The 25,102-nt window shown below is 41.2% G+C and overlaps 1 protein-coding gene across 1 annotated transcript in view; it reads right to left on the reverse strand.

The window, feature by feature from the left end:
* Positions 1–25,102, reverse strand: part of LOC103804581 (transmembrane protease serine 11E-like) — a 39,542-nt gene that overhangs the window by 10,680 nt on the left and 3,760 nt on the right. Inside the window, exons 2-5 of the mRNA XM_009077194.1 lie at positions 20,765–20,886; positions 19,927–20,045; positions 7,621–7,688; positions 4,289–4,452 (exon numbers count right to left, since the gene is read on the reverse strand). Coding sequence (XP_009075442.1) covers positions 4,289–4,452; positions 7,621–7,688; positions 19,927–20,045; positions 20,765–20,886 — 473 coding nt within the window. The remainder of the gene's footprint in view (positions 1–4,288; positions 4,453–7,620; positions 7,689–19,926; positions 20,046–20,764; positions 20,887–25,102) is intronic.

Consider the following 25,102-nt stretch of genomic DNA (forward strand, 5'->3'; position numbering starts at 1 on the left):
CCTGCCAGCCTTCCAATATTCTCACTGCTCTCTCATCAGAAATTACCTCCCCAGAATTATGCATCCTTGTCGAAGTAACAAAACATGGCTTAGATACTGGTGATGCAATTCTCATTCCTTCAACAGGGCAGAGTAACCTGGTAGAGACAAGACGAAAGCTTTGTGCCTCTAATTGTCCCTGTCACCCAGCTGTTCCCTCCCTATTGATGCTCACTGGCTCTGTCCTCACATCTATGACTCCCCTCACCATCCCCCATCAATCACGTCTTAATTCTGCCCATGAGGCAGACAGAGGTCCATACCTCACAGCATACTTACAATTCCATGCAGTTGTCCTGCAGCCCGAGGAGGGATCTGCTATGTACCAGTTCTGATACAGTTTTTAGCATTATTTTTCTTCCTGACCTACACTCATGCCCCAGCTGCAATCAAGGTCTCACTACAGTAGGGGCAGTCCAAATCACTTGCAACCTCTGTAGGCAAGGCAAAGAAAGGGAAAACCAAGATTTGAGTGAGAACATCAATTAAATCAATGTATCTGGATCATCGAAGAAGTCAGGCCAGGATGATTTTCTGCTTAATTCCTTCATTGCAAACATGTCCTTGTGAAATACTCATTTTAAAATACATTTCAGTCCCTCCCATTCTAGTCAGCCTCTCTAGACTCTTACTGTAATGTGCCAAATTGTGCCAAAGTAATGGGAAATAATAAAGCAATGTCAGATCTCCACTGGTTCCTATCATACAGATGCATGTCCAGTTCCACTCCCCCAAGCTGCTATTGTGGCTGGTAAGGTACAAAAATCCAGATTGCTACATACATTATTTGTAATGTATACATTACAAATCATTCCTCATTAACCTTGTCAGATACTCATCTACATGTTTCCCACAGAAGACTCAATAAAGAAGTGAGAATCTGACTTCTGGGTTCTGTACTTTGTTAGGAGCTTTAGCAAGCCCCAGATGCCAGATAAATAGAAACAATAACAGTTGGCTTGTTGATCAAAACTAAATCATGACTCATTATTCATGGTCAAAACTCTTGGCTGTGCAACAGGTGGGAATACTTCCTACTCACTTTGAACAGTGCCAGTGATCTTGCAACCAGCTGCTTTCTGATGTCAGAAGTACATTCCCAAAAATACATTTTGGGAGACTTCCAACCCACCTGACAGAGAGACATAGTCTGGCAAGCTGCTCTACACTTTGCTTAATAGGGATACAGACTGTCATGTGACTACTTCTAACCAAGAAACCCTCCGGAAAAGAAATCAGCCTTGTCGGAGATTTCTTTCGTGTCACAACTGCAATACCTTCTGCTTCCAGTGCCAGTGGAAGAGCAAGTCTTAGCATGGGTGTTTCCAAGCCATCTGACACTTTGATATCTCATTTTGATGGCCCTGCTGTTCAGAGAAGATAGGACTTAGCCTACTTGATTCTTCACTGTGAAATATTTGGGCTTCTAGTGGGGCTTGTACATTAATGCAGAGATCCCTATCAGCTCCTAGTTTTGATCAAAGCCAGAGGGAATGTCTGGACATATCACTGTCCTTGATCAGGGGACTACAATGTTAAGCTAAATAAGAAAGCAGGAACTTCATTAATACCACATCTGAAGATACCTCAACAAAAATGTATCCGTATGTAAAGAACATCTACTGTTCAGTGAGAGACAAGCTAGAGACAATATTAGGTTTCTTTCCTTTAATTTTTGCAGACTTGCTTTTTTTTCACATAGGTATGATCAACTTCTATTTTTGAAAAAAAACCAAAACTAATAAAACATTGTCAGTTAAGATTTTATCCCTTCTCCTTTCCCAATCTTCAGGAATGCAGAGGCAAAGCAAGTTCTACCCCTGGTCTGGCAGTCTACTTAGTGTTGTAGTGCTACCCTGAACTGCAGCTGAAGGTCCCAAGTGTTGCACTCAAATTGCAGGAGTTTCTTGGATCTGATTCTCAAAGCAAATACTTTTGCGTGAAGGGCAAGTTGAGACATGGTATTGAACAAGTTGATTATTTCGGGGAAGGAAGACTTAAGGAGGTTCTCTTTATCAGACTCCCCCAGCATGTGATATAAATAAGAGCCTGACCTGGATTTGTTCAACTAGTTAGTTATGCTTAGCTAAACTGAGCCATATCATGGCCCCTAAATTAGAATCTTTAGATAAGGTGATTACAATAATCAGGTTAACGATTTTTTACAGGCCATTATGAAAATGTTCTGAGATTATCTCAAGACAAACAAATATTCCAGTTGGCAAAAAGGTACAGTGAAGCAAGATTTAGAAAGGTGCCTGCAGAACTTAGAAAAATCTAGGGCTTCTTAGGTTTCCTTGATTTAAATACTTAAGTTGGACCAGATGTTTCAGGAGTCGAGAGAGAAGCAGGAAATGCAAAACCTACGTTCTTCTCTGGACCTCTAGGACCTGTTGAAAATTGTCACTCTCCCTGGTGTGAGGAATAAGACAAGTTTCATAAATTGAGACCTGCGAGTTCTCTAAAAGGACAGGAGTACTCCCTTCTATACTCTTCACTTGAGTCAACCTGGTTTTCTGAAACAGCAACACCAACTGGAACTTGCCTAAGCCTCATAGCACTGCTGAAATCCTATTAGCAAAGAAAGATCCGGGGGGGGTTTTGACAACCTTTTATTGTTGTCTCTCAGAATTATCAAGGGATTGTTTATGCTCCTTTGTGTCACTCGTAGTGGTTGCACAATGCTATTCCTGTAGTGAGCAACTGACCTATGTAGTCAGTGTTTTATGGTTAGGCTGGGAGAGCCAAGAAAAGCAACACACAGTTTATCATACAGCTTTGATAAAGCAACACAGAGATGCCATCTTTTACTGAGACTAGATTTATCTAGTTACTAGTGCATTCCTGTAACAGCCCTGGTTCACTTCAAGGTCAACTAAAATAATTTTGAGTCACTTCCCACATTTACCAGATTGAATAAAAGCAGCTAATCAGAAAACTCAATATAATAATAACAGTCCTTTTCTAACAAGCATTTTTGTACTTCCTGTTTTATCCTTTATTTAAGCCACCAAATTAAACTGAAGCTTCAAAATTTACTAATTCATGACCTGACTGCCTGAAAAACAAAACAAAACAAAACAAAACTCTTTGAATCTCTTTGTTTGATGGCCACACACTGTTTCTTTCTGAGAGAAATTACTTTGCCTAACAGGAACTACTGACAATAACACTGCAGGGAAGTGGTGATTCTTTGCCCAGAGGGATGTCACCTATCATCCTGAGCCATTCCAATAGGGAAGACTGGTTGGCCCATCAAGAAACAATGGGTGTGTGACAGATCATATTTGAGTTTCATTGTACTACCAGAATGCAGTGTGCCCAGTTCAAGCACCAAGAGGCGGAACAAGAAATTGCTCCTGTTCATTTCTGAGTGGGAGGAAGTTTGGATCCATCCAGGATGGGATTTTGCCCAGGATTTCTTGTTCTCTAAATATAGCTGTCTAGCCTCTGCAGATCTCTTCTGGTTTAAGTAGTCTAGTGTGGAAAAGCAGCAGCATGTTCCCACCTATGTACTGTAATGTGCTGTCACCCTTGCACTACAAGTGGAGCAACCAGCAACTCATTCTTGAAAAGTCTGACACCCAGAAAATTTGCTGACTATATATAGCTGAAGCCAAGTCAGAGAGTCTAAGTCTGCACAAAAAAATCTGTAGCAGAACAGAAGTGTAAAAGATAGGGCAGTTAATTTTCATACCCTGCAGATGCAGACCTGCTTTGCAAAGAAGGGGCTAGAATCCCCAGCTGAGAATTCATGTAGCTAAGAACATTTTCCCTTTCTTTCCCTTTCCCCTGGGAAATTTGAAAGGCTTTTGATCCTCCCACCAAATACTATTTTTTCAGTGCATTGGCTGTTTCCCCAGTGTCACCCAAGTATATGTCCTGCACTTTCAGGCTCCTCAGAGAAGCAAAGACCTAGGGAGCCTGCTTGTGTTGCTGGGTGCTGAAGCACTGTGGTGAGGCTCCTAACATTACCATGACAGTAACATAAAGCTATTACTGCAGTTTGGAGGAAGACTGAGGCTGTTATCTGAAGCCACAAAGGAACTGCTCCTGTTTATTCATATTTATGACATTTTTGAAAGACTTGGGGGGGAGTTATACATTGCTGCTGATTTTGTTCTAACTTAACAAGCAGGAAAAACTGTCATTCAGACTCAGTAAGAGCTGTCATCCAAAGGGGAAAAATCAAGTCCCATCAATCAGAAAATGGCAAGAACTACCTTCAAGAGAGATGTAATATACTTACTTGAGATGGTAGAAGATCTGATATTTATTCGCAGAGGCCCTTTGTATTTTCTCAGGCCACTCCGTAAGATCCGTTCAACTCTTTCTCTCAATGCTTCTCCAGAATCCGTGGAGGAGAACCAGAATGTGAGCAAAGCCTCTGCCATCACACCATCAGCATCTGGGCTACAAACCAATGAAACAGTCTGGTTACCTTCAGTCCATTTCTGCATTTCATAGCTTTTATCTTAGCTCTTCTATCAATAGCCATGTAACAAAAAGGATTAAATATACTTTCAAACATTTGTACATTATTGAGAGAAGGAATTTCCAAAAGAAATCCAAGCAAATGTTGAATAGTCAAACACATCATAGACTAGAAGCAGGCACAATACTTTGTGTGAACAAATGGCCAGACCAGTTTTATAAGGGAGTCTAAAAAGCAGTTGCTGACTACATGCCTGGGACACAAGAGCAGGAAGGAATGAACTGAATTGATTGCAATTAAAAGCTTGATATGCTGCACTTCAGAAACATCAGGTAGGTGATTAATGGTATCTAGACAGACCTTTTCAGGGGCCCTGTACATACACAGAATAAAATTTCCAATCATCATCAAAAAGGTACTTGGGCAAAGAGGGGAGACCACACAACCGAATTCCATCACTGCAACCTCTTGGAAGAATGATCCCAATAACCTCATGTTGTGCAACAGTAAATGAAACTCAGCAGCATACCCATAATCTGCTTTCTACAGTCAGAGATGGACCACAAAAAGGGCCTTTAACACCTCACCCAAAAGTACAAGCAGCACCCACACCTAGACACACAATTCTACGGTTCTGATGTAAGATTAGATGAAAGAAAAGGGAGGAAATCACCTGGTAGTAGTATTTATTTTTCCTTAAAGCATCAGATAGTGCAAGAGATGGAATGTTAGACTACAAACACCAAAGTGTCTAATCCAGCATAGTAAATCTTGCTCCATGCTTTCAGATAGCTTATCCCTGGTCATTACACAGGGAATGTAAGAGCTTGCACTGAGAACCTTCTTTCCTGTGCCTCCTCCCACTTGGGCCAAGAAGCAATGACACAACCCACAACAGGTGAAATCACAGTTACTTCATACAGGGGGAGAGCTAAAAGCAGGTTGCTCTGTCTTAAGATAGAACAAGAAAAGAGAATATCTCCCAGCTGTATCTCACTGTTTTGGAAATTTGTAATTATATAAAGGAAAAACAAGTAAATTAAAAATAGAATACAGGTAGCTTATACAGAAGTCATGCAATCAGGCTATGATCTTTGAAAGGAACACGTACCAAAATGAAACAGATATTCCTGATATCACCAGTGAAGGGTCATGTTTTATGAGCCCACCAAGGCATGGCAAGTGTTTCTCAGCTGAGCAGAAAGACACACTCCTTGCCTCAAGGATCTCATAATTGAGACTGACTAATCATATGTGAACTTTCCAACAGACTGTTTTTTCCCTTTGTGCCAACTTCAGCATGATTGCCACTCCGTTTGTTTTCCAGATGTTATCTGATCCAACTGTGGGTGTTGCTCTGCATTTCTGAGGTGTTCCCTCACCTCTCCCCCCACTCCTCTTCCTGTGCTGTGCCACACTGGAATTACCGTATCAACTCCTCCTAGCACACCACACCTCTTGAAACCCTCAGGTAAGTACAGCCCACCTTGAATCACTTACTATATAGCAAAGATCCAGGGCCAAAGGCACCTAGTCAAGATTTGTATTGTCTTAGTGAGAAGTGGGCATTACTACTAACGTGTTGTTTATACTGAGCCAAAAAATATGCACAGTGCTTTCCAAGCAAATTCACAACAATGACCCTGTTCAAAAGAGCTTGCAGTCTGAGCCCTTGAAGAGGCATAAAGCTTGTATATTTGAAAAAGCAAACAAGCTTGGGCATATACATGTCTTGCATCCTACACAGCAAACATCACAGCAAGTACCTCAGTCTGTCCTTGGGAACAAGAAGCAATGGAAAATATTATTTATCCCTATGGACTGGCCTCTCAGATCCTTAAATCACCCTGTCTACACTTAATATCCCTATATCTAGATTCCAATGATGACTTGTGTATAACTAGGGATTCAGCTAAGGCAGAAGAAGAGCCAGGCTATCACAAACCATGTAAGAACAAGGAGAAATACATTCACAAGAATTAGATCTTTAGATCTTGTTAGACCTTAGTCTTGTTGCTGTACCATGTAATTATGAAGACATTTAAGGTTTACTTGCAAAGTGATGGGCACTGTCACTCAGGAACAAGACCTTAGTATTACAGCAGACAGTTATATAAAAAGGGCATTTTCAGCATTCAACAGTGGTAAAAAAAATCAAATCAAACATTAGGTATTATTTGCAGTTGAACAGAGAAAAAAGAGGGGAAAAAAAGCCCCACATTGCTCATTGATAATCCCAACCATGGGTCTGACACCTTCATCTCAAAAAGCAGGAACAGCAGATCTGAAAGAGATATGGAACAGGGTGAGAAGGAATAGTTCCTGCAAAGAATGGCTGAGCAGGCTGGGTCTTTCAACTGAGAAAAGAGTAGAGCTTATGAGATACAAGAGAAAAAAGGGATATGATGGGAGTGTCCAGTATCACTAATTGTGTGGAGAGGAGGGGTAGAGATCACTTTTCATAACCTCTTCCAGCACAAGAACTAGGGGCCATTGAATGATCCAAAGAAGGTGGTTGTTCACAAGTAACTCCTTACTAGAGGATTGAGGTGCATGGATTTCAAGAGTCCAGGAGACAGTGGGCAAGTCCTTGGAAAACAACTCCACCAAGGGTTGCTACACAAACCACAACCACTTCAAGAAATCCCAAGTAGTAAATACCTGGAGGCAGAGAGCATACCAAGAAGCAGTTATCACACATCTGTTGTGCTGCTAGTGTTCCCTAGGCACCTACTTATGCCTGTTCTTAGAGCCACAACAATGACGAGTGGGACTTTCTGAACCAGCACAGCCCAGTTTTACTTGACAAGCCCAGCACAATAGGGATGCTAGAAATGACATCTGCATTACAGTGAAGGAAATAGTTCTGAAAATGCTTTTTATTTTCAGATAGCTTTAGTTATATCTGCTTTATTAGCTAAAGCTTGCTCAACATCTGAACACAAACTTGTATAGAATTTGGACTGACTGAAGCTTATCCTCTGCATCTAGATGCAAAGGAGGACATCATTCAGAACAAGATTATGTTCAGTTAGGGATTATGCTCTGCTCTTACATACAATACACTTTAGTGAATCAGATCTAGCTGGGCTTGGTGTACATTTCATTTTATCTCAGCTGTGTGCGTTTATTATAATCTCACATACCTCACTCTGATTAAGCGTGAACGGATGTATTTTTTCCTTAAAATGGAATTGTAAAATGTCTTGTCGATCTGTTGAAAAAAGAAAAATATAAGATAACAACAAAAAAGGAGGGAAATGGACATATTGCTGGAAGGACTATTCAGAAAACAGCATTCAGTTACAAACACACAGTTTACAGAGGCAAGAAACATAATCCAGCCCAGACTTTGGGTAACATTTGTCACAGACCTTTCCTAACCATTTCCCAACTGGCCAAAGGCACATTATATAAAGCAAGCTCACTTTTCTAAATGCCACTATAGTGCTGTCTTGTCCACTCCCAGGCATAATGAGAAGTATATAAAGATCCTTGGAACACACTGCTGCGGTCTCTCAAAGCACAGCCTCTAAAGATGGCCCACAGAAAGGGCAGAGCATGCTGTGCTCTGCAGTGCACTGAGCCTCTCTTGTAGGGATCCTTTCTGATACAGCATTTATTTTTAGTCCTATAGAAATCTATAGCACAGCTACCAGTGATCTCAAATTGTATCTCCCTATCGCCCTTGTGATTTTCCTCATGCTAGGGGAATTGTCAAGCAATTCTCATCAGAAACTGGAAACCTAGGACTCATAAGGAATGAATCCTCAAATGACATCTTCACCGGTGCCTGCTTAACCACATCCTGCTTTAGAATGAATGTTGCCTCAAGATTGCATGATAAGTCTGAGACAGCACAGTGTGATATAACATGGCATGAAATTCTGCCAGGAATGGCTCAGGATCACTGAAGGATTGAGAAACATCAAAGTCACTAGTGAGTTATGTAGTTCCTCCTATCAGCAAGACCCAGTAAATTGAACATATCCTGTAAACATCAAATGCATTACAGCAAATACTATGTAGAAATGCTTTACAACATCATGCAAGTTGTCTTTTTTGTTTGTTTTTAGCCCATAAAGGCTGTCTGATTTATATAAGTCTCAACATCTTCTGTCTTCCAAAGGAAAAAAAATTAATGATTCTCAAATTTCTAGTATGTTGAAATCTTTCAGATACAGAAACAAGCTTGTAAGCATGAAATCCTCTCAAGGAACACAGAGCTCCTCTTTTCCAGCTTTGGCTGTCATAAGATGAAGCCTCATGTCATTACACAGTGATATTGAAGCAAAATAATTTCAAATGAAAAATGCACATTTTATTTTTTTAAGCATACATTAATAAGGAAAAAAGAATAGTTCTTAATTATAATGATTCGAGCTGATGTTTTATCTTGCTGTTACTGGCAATTATTTGCAATTACTTTGGCATTTAGAACTGATGAAATGCTATGAAAAAAGATATATCAACTGCAACAAGCTACTGTATATATGCAGAATGTGCTTTATCCTGCCACTTTGGAGATTGCCAGGTGCTACCACTGCATTTTATGAGGCATACAGTTAAAAATAAAACGGCTTATTTCCTGTAACTCTGCAGCCTGTTCTACCATGATCTCCCTTGGTTATTGAAAGTATTTGCATTTTGACAAAAAAGGGTTTGTTTGGCTTTGCTTTTTTAAATTCTAACATTTGCTTATAATTTCTGTCACAGTGTTAACTGCTTCACTGATGATAGTGTAAGCAGAAACATGTAGTTAAGCAGCACTACCAGCTTTGTGACACGCAATGGCATGTTCTGTCTTTGGCTGCACTGCCTCAGAGAACTTTTGAGAGTTTTGCAGACTGCTTTGCAATCAAGAGAGCCCTGAGCTTGGCTGAAATACACCTCAAGCTTCTACATTGCTAACAAGTGAAAGCAAACTGACTTTCAGCTTGGAACTGAAGAGCTTAAGAAGTCACAATGCCTTGCAAGGGAGGGTTAAGTCAATATGACATTCCCAAATCTCCTTCTGACAATTGTGCTTTCAAGGTACCTGTACTGTCTCAACTGACAAGTGTTTTTGCTACATCTTCCACCTACATTTCTGCAGCAGATACAGGGATAATTACTTCTGTTATCTATTCTCCTGTGTGTCTTTGTTACAGCCCAAGCAGCTCATGTGATTGAGTTTTTTGTACTCCCAATATGTTGTTCTTTCTCCTTTTCTCCTCTCCCTGGACCACTTCCTAAATGTTCTGTATCGTCTGATCAGGAACACCATGTGCTGCAGCAGAGACAGAGTTCTGGTGGTGTCTGATAAAATACAGCTACACACATTGCTTTTTACAATAAGAGTCTAGGGAGTCCAAATGCAACTGATGTACCATCAACAGATAATGTTTTCAGAAAATTCAATCTGAAAGGGGTGTTAGTTATTTTTATGGTGAAAACAGGAAGCATACGATTTAAAATTATACTGACATTACTAAATTTGTGTTACTTCCCTTCTTTCTCACACTTTCATATCTCAGTGAGAAAGTAGACACTTTTCCCATGACATACTGTTGCTAACTTTCTCTTAAGAATTGCCTTACTACTACATCACCAACATAAAAAAATAACTGGAGGATGGTTTTGTTATCAGTGAGCCTTGCAGGGCTTTTAACGCCTCCAAACTTGACCTAGAACTTTTTACTTTTGTAATCTGCCATATGTTATCAGGAAAGACAGGAGCCAAGACTGTGGCCCCTTTCTCTCACCTGCTGATGAATTTGTTTGACAAATATGACCCAAATTCCTTACTTCCTTCAATAATGTTTTTGATAGCCTGAATTACTAAGAGTAATCTTTATATTCATACAGAGTTTGTGTAAGAGGAAAGGATGTAGGAAGATGCCTTCAGATAACGACTTTCAAAGATTAATGTTCTGTCTCATGTTTTTGCTGTTCATCTTCTGGTAAAGCCTTTCACATTCACATCAAACAGTAAGCATCTCTCTCTGGCCTGCTTATAGCTTTGTTTTCAGCTTGAGTCACAACCCTGGCAGGAAAAGCAACTAGAACTTTGTCCTGGTCCTGCTCAGGAGAAGTATTTACACTCACAGCCACTCAAAAGTGACACTGTCATGACCAGATACCTTAAATTTACCACTGATTAAGTACATCTCACTTCTTTTCCTGGCCCTTGTCTAGCAACAGCTTCTCAGTGACAGCTGCTGCTGCAGGCAAGGTCAATGAGCATTCTTAACCCAAGTGCCAAGTCCTGCTCCTTTCAAGTGGGCAGCAATTTCCTGTCAGCCTTTATTTTAGCATTCATCCAAACAAGATTTTCTTTATGTTAATGTTTGGTGGCTAGTTCAGCTTATTGACATCTGGTATTTACTCAGTTTAATTTCATATCCTCAATCCTTTTTACTAAACTTCTCTCCATGCAGCACAATTTTCTAAGACAAACTGGCCTTCACTCCTGAATGCTGGTCCAGCCACTACAGTAACTAATAATGGCTAATACTGAAGATGGCAAAACATTTCCCCCTGTGCAAACCCAGCCATAAAGGAAATTTTTCCTTGTTCTTTTCAGCCAGCAGTTGCTTTATACCATGATGAGCAAGATTTATTTTCCTATCTTGTCTTGAATAACTCCTGATCTCATCATTATAATCTTTTTCTTGTGTCACACCATGCCCAACCATCAAAAAGTATTCAGTAGGTTTGGGAGCACAAATTCTCTTGTTGCTCAGTACTATTGCTTTTTTGCCTGCTGCCAGTTTAGTCCTTCAACAGCTATACTCATACTACATTCTTCCTCTTACTTCACTAGCTACTTAGGATTCAAAGCCTATTAATGATTTTTAAAGCTTTTTGACCATAAATATTAATTGGAACATACCACCTAGTTCAGTGATTCTCCCCAGTTTACAGCTCAACCTACCAAGACTCCCAGAGCTGACCATAATACACATCCAGCAGCAGCTCCCTTGAGAACCTGACATTTTTCCTGCCCTGATTTCAGCTGAGGGGTTGAGGGGCAACATGAGGAGAAAGACAAACAGGAACAGCAAAACCAGAACCTGGCACTGTCACAAACCAGGATGTGGATATCACACCCTCCTGGGAAACAGGGATATCAACTACTACACAACAGCCCTACAGCCACAGTCCTTGCCCGAGGTGAAGAAAAAGGACCTGAGGAGAGTGAGTGTAATGGTACATGTGGGTCCAGAGACTTTCCCATCCAAAACCACACATACACAAAGATATCACATGGTGGGCAAGAGCTGTGTGATCCCAAATATCTCCAAACAGCATCACAAACTCTTCACAGAGTTTAAGCTAACTGGCTGCTAAAGCTGGGAGGTGAGTAAGCACCCTTTGAATGTAGTAAAATAAAGAGCTCAGCTGGATTATTCCTGGAGGTGTCAGCTGCAAAAGAGGAATAATCGTCCTTGTACAGTAGTTCCTAAAATGATTGGTCTTTGGGATAAAAGAAATTAAGAGGACTAATACATGGGATAATGTCAGGATTTAAAGTACCATGCTTATGCCTAGTGCAACCAATTTCAAAGGCATGTAATGACATGAGTGTTTCATTATAGCCATGTATATTAGTGACAGCTGGAATTAAGGTCACCTAAGTATTCCTACTCCCTGCTTTCAATTATCCATAATTAGCTTGATAAAACTTTCACACTGCCACTGAAATTTTGTCCACTTAGAATATTTTTCAGGTTTTGGACAGAAAGTCAAGTTTGGAGAGAAAACCATCTGTGCCAATATTCAGAGAAGGACTTTGTGTTTGGTTCCCCCTCCAAGTACTACACTTTTCACAGGAAAATGATGTTGTACCCTCTGGGGTTTTTAAGCAAGACTGAGAGGTAAGGAGCCAAAATACAAGAATTTTGGATAGGAAAAGAATAGTTCTATGAAATTTAAGAAAGGTCGTTTCTGTTGTATTCAGCTTACAAGTGCCCAAACACCATCAACCACACAACTTCTGTACTGAATTTGGATTCTCCCTTTTGACAACACCATGTTCTAAGCAACCACTCTCTTGACCAGCCAGATTCTGATCACCAGTTCACATCTTGAATCACTTCATTGATATAATTACCTGCAAACAATGCAGTAATTCTGGATTGTGGGTCTATAATTAAGATAAGGTGCTACCCTTAATCACACACACTATTGATAGCTGCCCTTCATTTAATTTTGAATTCCTTTTTCCAGCTCACGTTCACATCCATTTTCCTTGTGTAAATTTTATAGCTTTAAATTACACACACTGGATCTGAGTTAGAGTTACTTATTTATTGGGGGTGGGATGTCTTATGATTTTTCTGGATTTGTACATGCTTATTAAAACTTCTGCTTTGAAGAACCAAGGAAAAAATGAGAAAGAAGAATCAGCTTGCATGCCTATTACTTGAAAAAACTATATTGTATTAATAAGTCAAAGAATCAAATAAGTTTAAGGATTACTGAATTTAAGTGAGAGAAAAAGTTGGATATTAGGCACATTTTTTATAACTAACCATTTCATCCTGTAAATTCATGCTGTTTAGGTAGAGCACACCAACAGTTTGAGATCCTACAGGTAATAAAAAACACTAAGCTACAGCTTCATGCACTGCACTTCATTAACTCACACTAGTATTTAAAAGCACTTCATATTTCCTCAATATGTGCTACTGTCACCCATAGAAACAGGAAAAACCAGAAGCAAAATTTAAAGAAGAAAATCATCTCAGTTTTTAAATCAATGCAGTATATACCTATGACAGTGGTCTTTTTCTCCTTTTAATTTCAATAGGAATTTCTGGAAAAAAAGCATCACAAGTGAGATGTGGGTGCTTTCTGTGAGTTATTTCCTCTCTTAGTGCACAGCATTTCATTTAAGGCCACACCTGTATATATACATACTGACAGTCGAGTGTGCTGTCAACCTCTAATTCCAGAGCTAAATAAACAAGTTGCCAGACTGTCATCTTGGCCACTGATCCATTGCCATGTTTCCCAGCCGGCTGAATTACCATGGAAAGATTTTTTTCTGCTTTCTTTCTTGCCCCTGTCACCCACAGAGGGCACCCTGATTGTACCACGCTGATCCAAGGACAAGGCTTCCAATTTGTGAGAAACATTCCCTTAAAATTAAGCTCATAAAGAAGTTGTCAAGTGCCCTACATTTATTGTAAGTTTGGGAGGGTTTTTTTCTCAAAATGTTCCTTAAATATATATTTTTACATAGATAAAAGATGTTTCCCATTTTACAAGATTATTTGTCAGAACAAGAAAAAAAGGAGACTATTATTAAAAAGTCTCCAAAAAGTTCAATTTAAAAAGCTTCATTATTCAGGCTTTTGTACTATAGATGCTCTTCTCAGTAAAACTGCTTTTAGTGATGAACAAGAAAATCTTCCAATAAAAGGAAAGTTCTTTTTGCCTGACAGCAATACTAAGCAAGTACTTGAAGGACCACATACAGAGACTAAGAATGTTTGGGTTTAAATAAGGACTTAGGCTTTAGATTTTGGGATCCATATCTGAAAACACTACCAAGTCTCTTTTGAAATTTATTACAATGAGTAACATTCTTACTCAGTTGGGTCTGGGTGCTGCAAGACTCTGAAAAGTCCTTGGAAGATCTGGCTGCTACAGATACCATTATTTCTGTGATCTGGCCAATTGATATTTTTTTTTAATTTTTATTTCTTTTGTTCCAGGGACTGAGAAGGGAAAATAAGTGGTTTGGGGGAGGGAACAGCACACAGAGAAAGTGAAGCTATGTGATACTTGTAGATAGTCGTACTTTTCCATTTGCTGTAAAAATGAGAGTCTTGTTAGACTCCCTTGAGCTTCAGCATACTCCCTTTTCTTGGGGCATGTTTAGTTCTCATCTCTAAAATAGTCCTCACAGTCTGGTCTCCCAGAGCAAACATTCTTTAGGTGTGTTTCAAAAACCTGCTGCCTTGGGGATATGCTCCTACTGAATTAACCTCCCGACCCAAGGACCACAAGGCACTGATTGAGTGAGCCACAGACTTCTGAGCTTTACCTTAACACCCACATGGAAGGTGTGACAAACACACCTCGTGCAGTTTCAGCCAGCTTTGCAGCTAGCTCTTGGCTCTGAAGGGATTTGTGTTTCACATCCCTCTCTCTCCCAAATACACATGCTTCTGCTCCCCAGGAAGACTGAGTCATGTCTGACCCTAAAAAGGTCAAGTGTCACAGAACAGCAGTCTCATCTCCTCACTCACTGGTGTTGCTGGTGTTTTCAGCTAGGCTTCCTTTGAGTTCAGCTCAGATGGAAACCCTAGTCAGTAATTTGACTGACTTTGGCCCTGCAGATGTGGCAGTAAGCTGTTCACAACTCTTATGATACAAGGCACTTCTCAATACTGGGATGACTTCAAACTTATCCCTGAGTATAAAGCAGAGTCTTTCAGTTACAAGCAACCTCTTGAAGGCTAACCTTTCCAACTAACAAGGTTATCAAGTGTTAAAGCTACTCAAGTACTGTGATAAGGATGAATAAAATCTGAGTGTGCCAAAGGAACTAACTGGGTCCTTTCCTGATTGCACATAGGCACTTGAAAAATTCTTTCCTATCTCTGAGGATCTCTTCTCAGGTGCTGAAGTGGCTTTATGGATTTGTCCTTGCAAATCTCTCCAACACAGTTCCCTGTCTGCACAGCAGAGACATCAGTGCCGAGGGGCTGGGAAACTGTGGGTGCTTTGGTCATAATTGAATTGTGCTGAATCAGCTGAGAATCTGCACTAATGAGGATGCAGAGAACAAACTGAGCTCCCATTGCTCCCCACCGGTGTCCTTTGAGGTCATAGCCTGGAGGGCAGCTAAGCAGAGGTATTGGATTCAGTTGACAAGCCCTCTTGTCACTGTGCCACAAAGCAGCAGGCACAGTGCAGAGCTGCAGAGAACTGAGTACCAAATGTTGCATTTGACAGTCCTTGGGATCCTCATCCACCTTAGCAGCACGGCACCTGCTTGCTCCTCTGTTTAAGTGTGTTAATAACCTCTAAGATCATCATCTCCCAAGGAGAAAACTGCCTCCTTCCTCACCAGTTCCAGTATAGGGACTCAGCAGTGATGCCCTCAACCAACCAAGAACAGGCACAGTCATCAGAACTGTTCTGCAGCATTTTACTGTGGTATCACAAGTGCCTCTTCAATACCCAGTACAGGCATTATTTCTAAATTAAACTCACAATTAAACTCACACTAATTCAATTCTATCAGATAGGACAAACTTCAAGAGCTGTGTTCATTAATAACTTTCTGCAATGTCTGTACTTGAGGACATAGAAAATTCTCCTGTCACTTAAAGTCACTGAAGCAAGATGTCTGTTTCTAGAAAAGATGTCCTGACACATAAATTTGAGTCCTGAGGCAAGAATTGCTTGATGAAATTCCATGAATTCAATAGAAATATTTGGAAAGGCAGTAGTCTCCCAGGGGAAGTATCCAGGTATTGTTTTAACTTAATCCCCAACCACTCTGCCCAGATCCTGCCAGTTAGATCTGTGTTGCTTTCAAGTGGTGGAGGGACAGGTGCCTTGCAGATCGTGAGACAGCAGGAGAAACCCATGCTAGTCCATTCCAAGGCTCAAGGCACTCAACAGGGGAAAACAAACACATCACCTCTCCCCCAGCCATCCAACTAGTCAAGGAGGGAGCCATGCTACACTCATACCTGAGGAGCATCCATCCACCCAGCTCACAGCCTGACTTACCATCACATGGGAGGAGGAGTGAGTAGGGGATAATGGATAGGGCATAGCCCCAGAAGCTGGGAAGGGTACAATGTCTAACAAAAAATTCCACAGCGACACATGGACTAGGATAGGGAAAAGCATCCTGACAGCAGGGTCAGGAACAGCTCTGGCCAGAGAAGGAGACAGGAAGATACTAGGTGCCTGGGAGAGGAGAAGTGTTGCACAGGCTGTCCTCAAACATGGGAAAGCCCACAACTTCTAGGAGAAAGTATCAGAAAGTTATTGTAGTGACGAAAAGAGCAGAAAGGTGCATTTACAAACCACTGGTGGGAGGGTAAAGCCTGGTGTCTGTTTCTACTGAGCAACCAGACATGTGCTGAAGGGGTCACACGCTGTGGCTGCTCAGTATCCACCTCTCTTGCACAGCTGGAAAGTCACCAGCCTTCAGCTGGGAGAATTATCATTAAACCTTGATAAGGTACTCCTTTCAGGTTCTCCTGAATGCCCACTTCCTCGCCTTGGGGTCAAAGATGACTTTCCATGCTGGACACAAAGCACTTTCACCCTTCTTCCTGCACACAGAGCACTTACTGCAGCTGCCCAAAATGGGCAGCTGGGATGATCCCAGTCATCCAGGTCTATCTGACTGTCTCAGCTCCTTCCACACTTTGGCATGTCAGAAAGGCTTAAGAAGAAAGCTTAAAGCAGGGCCTTGGGAATCTTCCCCAGGATGCTGTTAGTTAGGCTCTCCAAGGCATTCTTAGGAAATCCAAAAGAGTGAATACACTTTGTGGGAGAAGAAAAAACATCCAAGCCTGGTGCAGGAGTTGGAGAAAACCAGTGGGTAAAAGTTGTGCCAATCAGCCACACAATAAGTGAAGCCACTATAAAATAGAGGCTCCTTGGTGAAAGAGCCATAAGGCTGTGACTCGGCCCTTTTTATGCAGTGTAAGAGGGGACAGTCTGGCACAGTGCACTTTATCTTGGCAAGGGAAGAAGGACTCGTCCAACGAGAAAAACGAGGAGGCTCTCGTGACCTGGAACATCTCTTTCCCCAGTGGCATTCAGTCCAGTCTGCTTTTTCAAGAGAGCACAAAGAAAACCCTCACAGACACTTGAGGGAAGCCAGTCAAGGAGCAAAGACCTTTCATCATCTGTTCCTCAGCCCCCCAGCTCCACCCCAGAAGACATTTTCCAGACTTTCCAGTCAACCCTGACTGGTGCACCAGCTTCATCAGCTCTCTGGCATGATCTGGCTGCATTCCCTCCCACCTTCAATGAGATAAGAGAGTCAGGAATGTTGTTCACACAATGGGTGTTACTACTTAAATTTGGAAACCAAAGCAAACATCGGGACATGGGACATTTGCTGTCAGTTCCAAGGAAGGTATGGTATGACTTTCCGATAGAAGCAAGGAACATTTTTCCTGGTGAAACATCAGCTCTGAAAAGAGCTCCTTTCAGAGTTGTTCTGAGGACATAGGAAGGAGGCTTCATCAGGGAGGGATCAGAGAAGGGAGCACTTGGCAGGGAGTTGCACTAACTCAGGTAATTTGAATGCTTCTGATTATCAGAGATGATTCACTTCTGTTCACTTTGCATCAAGTGTTGAGAAAGACATTGCATTTATCTGCATTGACTCACTGTTTCACAACATGAGCTTAAGGTATCGTTACTACTATGACACTGGGAAGGCTTGGAGATCCAAACCCTGACACCAGCAGGGGAGAGAATGCAAAGGATTTTGGTAAATCCAGACATATCAGAAAATGTCATAAATAACTCAATTTTCTCCTTCTCTATTAAAGAGATGGTATGAAAATCCTGAAAATAAAAATGCAGATGTCCTGAGACAGCTGTCTGTCAAGAATCAAGAGGATATGTGTGAGTCTGGAAAGGTTGCTTTCATTTTCATCACCAAAAGATGAGTTTTGCTATTAGAAAATCAGACTGACAAGGAACATACTGTTTCATTACTGTATGAAGTTGCTTTAAATAAGTTTATGGATAATTCTCAATCCTTGTTGCATGGAACACCTGGAGCTAAAACCAGAAATAGTCAAAGTTTATGTCAGGGACCATTTATATCAGCTAACCTAAAATTACAGAAAAGAACTCACCAAATTTGGGAGATGAAGTAGAAGTTAATGACTGAATTAAAGATAGCTCTTAAGAAAAGTCACAGGAATGAAGGAAAGGCAACACAGTTCTGTGTATGTTTGTTGTGGTGTTACTTATCAAGTACAATTAACATGCTCTGAAATAATCGTTCTCACTGTTCAACCAGCACTGGTATTTACTGTTGCTAGTGTCAGAACTGCTCAACACCCATAAGGAGATGGGGTTTCTAAACCATTGGCTTCCAATCAAGCATCTAAATTGATAGCCATGTTCAGAGGAAATCTGCATTGGACACTATCTGAAACAACTTCTTAGCTAAATAAGTGTTTCTTCGCCAAAGGAGTCACATGTTTTTGAAAAATGAAGAGGAAATGGAGTGGGAGAGAGAGATACAATTTTACTCAAGGAAGTATTCCTCAGACTTCTTCCTAGTGCTTGTCTTCCTTCCAGCTCGGCAATACACAATGCCTTCTTGGTCTGGGATAACATTCCCTCTCCAAGGTCCTATATCACAAGGTTAAGAGCCTGCAATTATTAGGTAATAGTTGTAAAGTGGTAGCACCTAACTAAGCACAGCTTGCATACAACTCTCTACAAACAGATACGCACCAGAAGCGCAGGTTGGGATGTATGGTACGATCCCCAGTAGGCAAAGAGGGCAAAAAGAAAACAAACTAGCACATAGAAGAGGACAACTTGACTACAATCTCCAAGGCCCTCAGCAGTGGAGCTGTGAAGAGATGCTAGCACTGCCAAATCTACAAAGCACCCTACTTCTCCACAGCAATGTACACCAGAGCATTTTGTTGTGGACAAGTGACATGGCCCTAAATTTAATGATAGTGGGGAGCAAAGCATTGATTGTCCTATTAACTGAGTATCTGTGCATGGTTGCTAAACAGGAGCTAAGAGATATGCATCAGATTCTGATGAATGAAACACAAAAAGGTCCAAGCACAATCACATGCTTATTGTTGGATAGAGCTGAACTGTAATTAGCATCTGTGGGGTAGTGTCTCAAAGAGAAAACAAGAAAGGAAATTGCAATGTGTCTATTTATTTCCATAGCTACTCTATGACTGAGAGCCACTCAGCAGCCACTGCTGTTTGTAGGAGGGTTTCCCAACAAAACATACCAAAGGTGCAGGAAAAGGGCTTGTGTGTTGTTTTCTCAACACACAGTAACAGCCTGACAGGTAGAGCTCCTCACCCTGTAAAGGAGAGGGTGTCAAAGCATGCCTTCCTTAGAGACAGTGGGGCATACATCACAAAGCCAGGCTCAGGGAACGGAAAGGGAAGATACACAAATGATCAGTGATATAGGGGGGAAATGGGATTATTGTCAATATCTATGTCACCACTGCAGGGATAGAGAGAGGTGACAGGCTAGAACACGCAGAGTGGGAAGTGCCTGGTCTGCCAGGTATGATCATGACTCTCATGCTCCCAGGCCTGCTCACCATGCAGGCTGAGTACCCTCATCATCCTGTGTTCTAGGAGTGTGCTGCTCACGGTACATCAGACTCCTGTGTTCTAGGAGTGTGCTGCTCACATTAATGACTCTTGTATTATCACACAGACCTTAATGGAAAGGCACAAGGGTCCAAACTTACCAGTCTCTCAACCCTCTCGCTCAGGTCTCTAAACCTTCCTGAGGTCTGTCTGGACAATTCATTATTGTACCGGATGTTGAGGATTTTTACATTGGCACTGTAATAGAACAGCTTCTGATCTGTAAGGGAAAGAAGAGGAACAGGCAATACTCAAAGCACCAAGATGAATGAACTTCAGAGAAACATCCGGGGCTGAGTGTTATCCAGATATCTAGGGAGTGGATGAGCCTTCCCCATATCCCACCCCTTCAAACACAGCTTCCAAAATCTAGGAGCCCTAGCAAGCACGCAACTGAATTAGGTGATCTAAGCCCAGTTTCCCCAGCAGTTACATTTGTGGCCAACTGGCAGCACTTTGGGGCTCACACAGGATCACAAACTGGATCTTGCTGCTCAGTCACCTTCCTGCCTGGCCTGCCCACTCAGTGCCAGGCACTGGCAGGCAGCTGCTGGTGATCAGGGCAAAGGAACAGAGAAACACCCCTGACAGATAAGCAGAAGGCTCTGTCTGTCAGTCATGTAAGGGAGAACAGAAGACTTGTGTCTTGACTTCATCACAGAAGTAGATCATGAGGACAATGTGAAACGAGTGAAAGCAAGTGAAAGCCAACAGAAACCACAGCCCTAAACCACCCTGCACAGCAGGAAGTGTTCTTAAGAGATCTGCAAAGATGCTAAATGAGGAAGGAAAGAGAGCTAAATGGGGAAAGGAAAGCCACTGTTTTTTCTGCAAATGAGTTTTAGACAGACAGGTGAAAACTCCCAGCATCGTGTGGCACAAGAGACACAAAGGAAATGCACTAAGCATAGGAACAGTGATTCCTTATGTAAACCTTACCATATCCCAGAAAATAAACTAGGAGACCAATGGTGATAGCTGCTGCCACTGCTGTTCCAATAACAATTAGTGCAATTTTCCAGGGCTCAAGATGTCTTATTCTGATGGCTGGCTGACGAATTCTGGGGAAAATTAAGCACAACAAAGGGAGAAGATTAGTAAGACACCCTTTTATATTTAACAACCCCCCAAAGAAAAAAAAAAGAAGCTAAAGTTTTCTCCCTGATCATCAGTTGATTCTTCCCAGCAGTATTAATTGACTTCTCACCCAACACCCTTGAAAATGAAACCATGACTCAGACTGTTTTGAAATAGATATTGGGATGTGCTAGAAATCAAAGAACACAGACGGGTTTGAGGGTTTCATCCCTTTTTATTACTAGGGCCAAATTAAAGAGGAGTCCCGTTAAGATTCTTATGGGACCCCAACGAGGAATTTGGAAGCATTAAACTTATTTTTCAGTTAGGTGAACTTTCATGCAGCCATATAGGCAGCTTTCAATTGGTTAAGCAAATTGATTATCACAGACACACCTTTGCTCCTGAAAACCTGCTTTGAGAAAAACCCTTTGCTCCCAAAACTACTTTGTGCGATAAAATTGGTGAAAAGCACCCCATGATTTCTATAGTACATATCTATACATTATTCAAGCTACTCAGTCCATTTCAGCCTGCAAAGCAGGGCTGGACAAAAGAGAGAAAGAGATCTCAGAAGGACCAGCCTGTGCCTCCTGCTCAGAGTGAATATAAAAGCAAAAGCTTTACTGCTTTAAGCAGTATTTGCTGAAGTGATAGAGTGACAGGGAAGGGCAAAGACACGTGAGCAGGGAACATAGGTAGGAAGCCTTGCCAGATACTTCTCTCTGCTGTGCTCTTAATTACATGGGTGCTAATCCAAATTAACTCAAGGAAAGTCAATGGACAGTCAGTACTATAGTTAAATAAAAACTGCCTGAAAAAAGTTGTTTACAGCAAATTCTGCCTTTGTCTATAAACTCAAAGACACATGACAATTCTTAAAGCCATTTTTCTATTATGTTATCAGCCATTCCAAAACACAGAACAGGAAGATAGAGATTTGGTAAAAATTCCCTCATTCTAGAGTCAGATACCTCACTCATGCAGACACATTAAGGTACAGCCTACCACAGGAAAGCAGGCTGCAAGGATCCTCTTCTGAGGGTGTGAGGCACCTCAGTAAGTTCCCACATGCATAACAAAGTACACATTGCTCACTCACAGAACATGCACCTCCTGAGGCCTAAGTTTAGAAACATTAAAATCAGTAGAAATAATTGCAAGCAGCCAATGCATCTGTGTGCAGGAAGGAGACAGCAAGCACACTGTGCACAGTACAGAAATACAGAAACAGGTTCTGATATTTCATACTAATTCCATTGCAATGCCTTACAATTACAGCCTTATTACTTTGGCTTTGAAAACAACTGACTCAGGCCAAATATCATGATATTTTATTGAATGAAAATGGGAATAATCATTTGACACTCGTATCTGTTCTGACTTGTCCTGCATCTCCTACCTAGTGTTTCCTTCCCTCCTACCATCCTGTAAAACAGCTATTAACATCTCATCAAGTTTGATTCAAAATGCATCTGTGAATCCCCAACAGAACAAAACCAACAACAACAAAAAAAAAAAGACAGAAATTAAATAGTCCTGTTAAGAGTTCGGAGATGGTCAACTCCAAAGTTATTTCTGAGACTACTATATGGAAGTTAAAACTTGAACTGGGGAAATGAAAAATATGCAGGTTTAAATAGTAAGGACTCTATCTCATTAACAAGACTATTTTAGGTGAAACCATAAAGTCAGTGGCGAGTTCAGCTTTAATTTGTCATGTGGGTTTGTTGGTTTTTTGGTTTTGTTGGTTTTTTTCCTGCCACTCCAGCTAGCAGTCTTTTGCATGGCTTACATGCTTTGCAAATGTGTCTACTAGGTTTGAAGTCAGACTAAGTTATAAGAAAAGCCAACAAAACAGGCACAAAAATACATGTAACTTAGGACATCCTACTCTTGTATTCTCATAGGTACTCTCGTTTACAAAACAGTTGTCTTGATTAAGCTGCGGAGAAGGAAAACACTCAGAAGGTCTTTTCAGCTATAATGATCCTGGCATAGCTCCAAACCAAAATGCTGGGTTGGAGAAGTCCATTTGAAGGGCTGAATGCCACCTCTACACCGCAGTAGGTGAGCCTGAAAAAATTACTGCCTATCACAGCAGTGAAACAGTGGTTTCAGACCAGAAGTAACACAGCTGGGACACAGTTAAATATAGAGTACTATAGAATTTGAAACTTTTTTGGCATTCTTTTGTGCATAGTGTAACATTTTTTATAACTCTTATTCTTTATTTCTTCTCTTTCAAGTTCCATGCTATCATTTAGCAAACAGAAACCCCAATCCACAACAGCGACTCGCGTGAGTCGTTTTACTCACACACGTGATTTTGACTTAATTCATGAAACCTGTTTGAGAGCATCATTTCAAAGAGGTGCAGAGGGCTCTCAGCACCAGCTTCTAAACTGAATTTCCTCAAACAGAAGCTGTTTGCTAAATACATCTTAGAAATTCACTTAATGGTGAGGGTAAAAGGGATGTTCTTTGGGACTTGGGATGTCTTTTTTCCTTCCTTTTTGTCTGAATAAACTTTCCCCCTTCCTTTTAGATATAAACATGAAGCACCTGTTAGGTTTTATTCTCCACTGTTTGATGAAGGAGTGAAATATTTGCTGACAAAGAGAAACAACAGAAATTGATATAAAATTGCTCACACTGACACAACAATTTTACTTGTTTGTCCTCTCTTTGTTCCCTAATAATTCCAAACACTGTCTTGGCTTTTTCAAATGACATTCAGCTGTCATTTCCCTAGAAATACCCACTGAGACCTTTCCTGAACAGTGGTAGGTGATTTGGAGACCTGCATTCCATACTGGGGTTCCTTCCCATCATACACAAAGAAACCCTTTCTTCAACAAGGAGCTCACACCAATAAAAACAGAGCCAGAGGGATACCCTCTCGTTATGCATTTTACAAGGCAGACATAAGAAGGACACAGTTAATTATGTCTGTCAACTTTTAGTAACAGGAGTATCAGGGGGAAAAAAGTCGCTCTCAGAGAAAAGTTTGAAATCTTACCTAATATCCTAACTTGGCTTTTTAAGGGTGTCATTCAGTAAACATATGATAAACATCATATTAAATAAATCATGCATGCACTTGCCTCACTGCAGCCTGAAACTGTTAGTTTACAAAAGAAATTTGTATCTTTTACCTATTGGAATTTAGATTCACTTCTTGCAAAGATGCAGAGTTAAAACTGCCTTCTATGAGCCAAACCATCTGCTTCAGAGGGAAAGCCTTAAAGCTCTTCCTCACCAGAGCTGGAAGCACACTTGGGCAGCTGTGGAACTCCTCCACTGCCTGCAGTGAGCTTCATATCAGAGACAGTGTCTAGCTAAGTCAGCATGCACCAGGAAAGAGAGCACAGGCTCTGCTTTTGCATGCACACACTGACAGTGTCTGCTCAAGAAAGGTGCTGACAGGACAGACAGCCGAAAAGCCAAACCCAAAACAGTCACCTAGAGATGATCTCTTGTGGGCTATTACATGTCCTTTGCTTTTAGTCCTATAAGAAAGGCATGCTTTGATTGACAGATTTTCTCCACTATTTTAGAGCACAGGTAGTACCTCTCTTTTAGGTGCTTTGAGAAAAAAAAATTGAAAAAAAACACTATCAGCCTTAGCAATTATTGTAATATACAAACACACAACTAATAGGACAGTGGTGGTGTTTTAATTGGTTTACTGAAATAAATGTGTTTCCTGATATAGGAAATGTCACTGTAAAACAACTATACTTACCATCACTCCCAAAGAGCTCTGCAAGTCTGATGGAACAGACCAGCCCTTTTGTCATCATGATAGTTTGTGTGCAGCTGTGGCAGCTTATGTTTACTGAGAACCTGACCCAAACTATCCAGGACTGGGATACAGTTAGTTTTCTTCCTAATAGCTGGTACAGTGCTGTGTTTTAGGCTAAATGTGAGAATAATGTTGATAACACTGATGTTTTAGTTGTTACTTAGTAATGCTTACTCTAAGTCAAGGACTTTTCGGTGTCCCTGGCAGTGAGCAGATGCACAAGGGGCTGAGAGGGAGCATGGCCAGGACAGCTGACCTGAACTGGCCAAAGGGATATTCCACACCACCGAGTGCCATGCTTAGTATTTAAATGGAGGGAGTTGGCTGGAAGGGGCCAATCACTGCTTGGGGACAGGCTGGGCACCAGTCAGTAGGTGGTGAGCAACTGTATT

This window comes from Acanthisitta chloris, unplaced genomic scaffold (genome assembly GCF_000695815.1).
Source record: "Acanthisitta chloris isolate BGI_N310 unplaced genomic scaffold, ASM69581v1 scaffold27616, whole genome shotgun sequence".
Taxonomy (NCBI): domain Eukaryota; kingdom Metazoa; phylum Chordata; class Aves; order Passeriformes; family Acanthisittidae; genus Acanthisitta; species Acanthisitta chloris.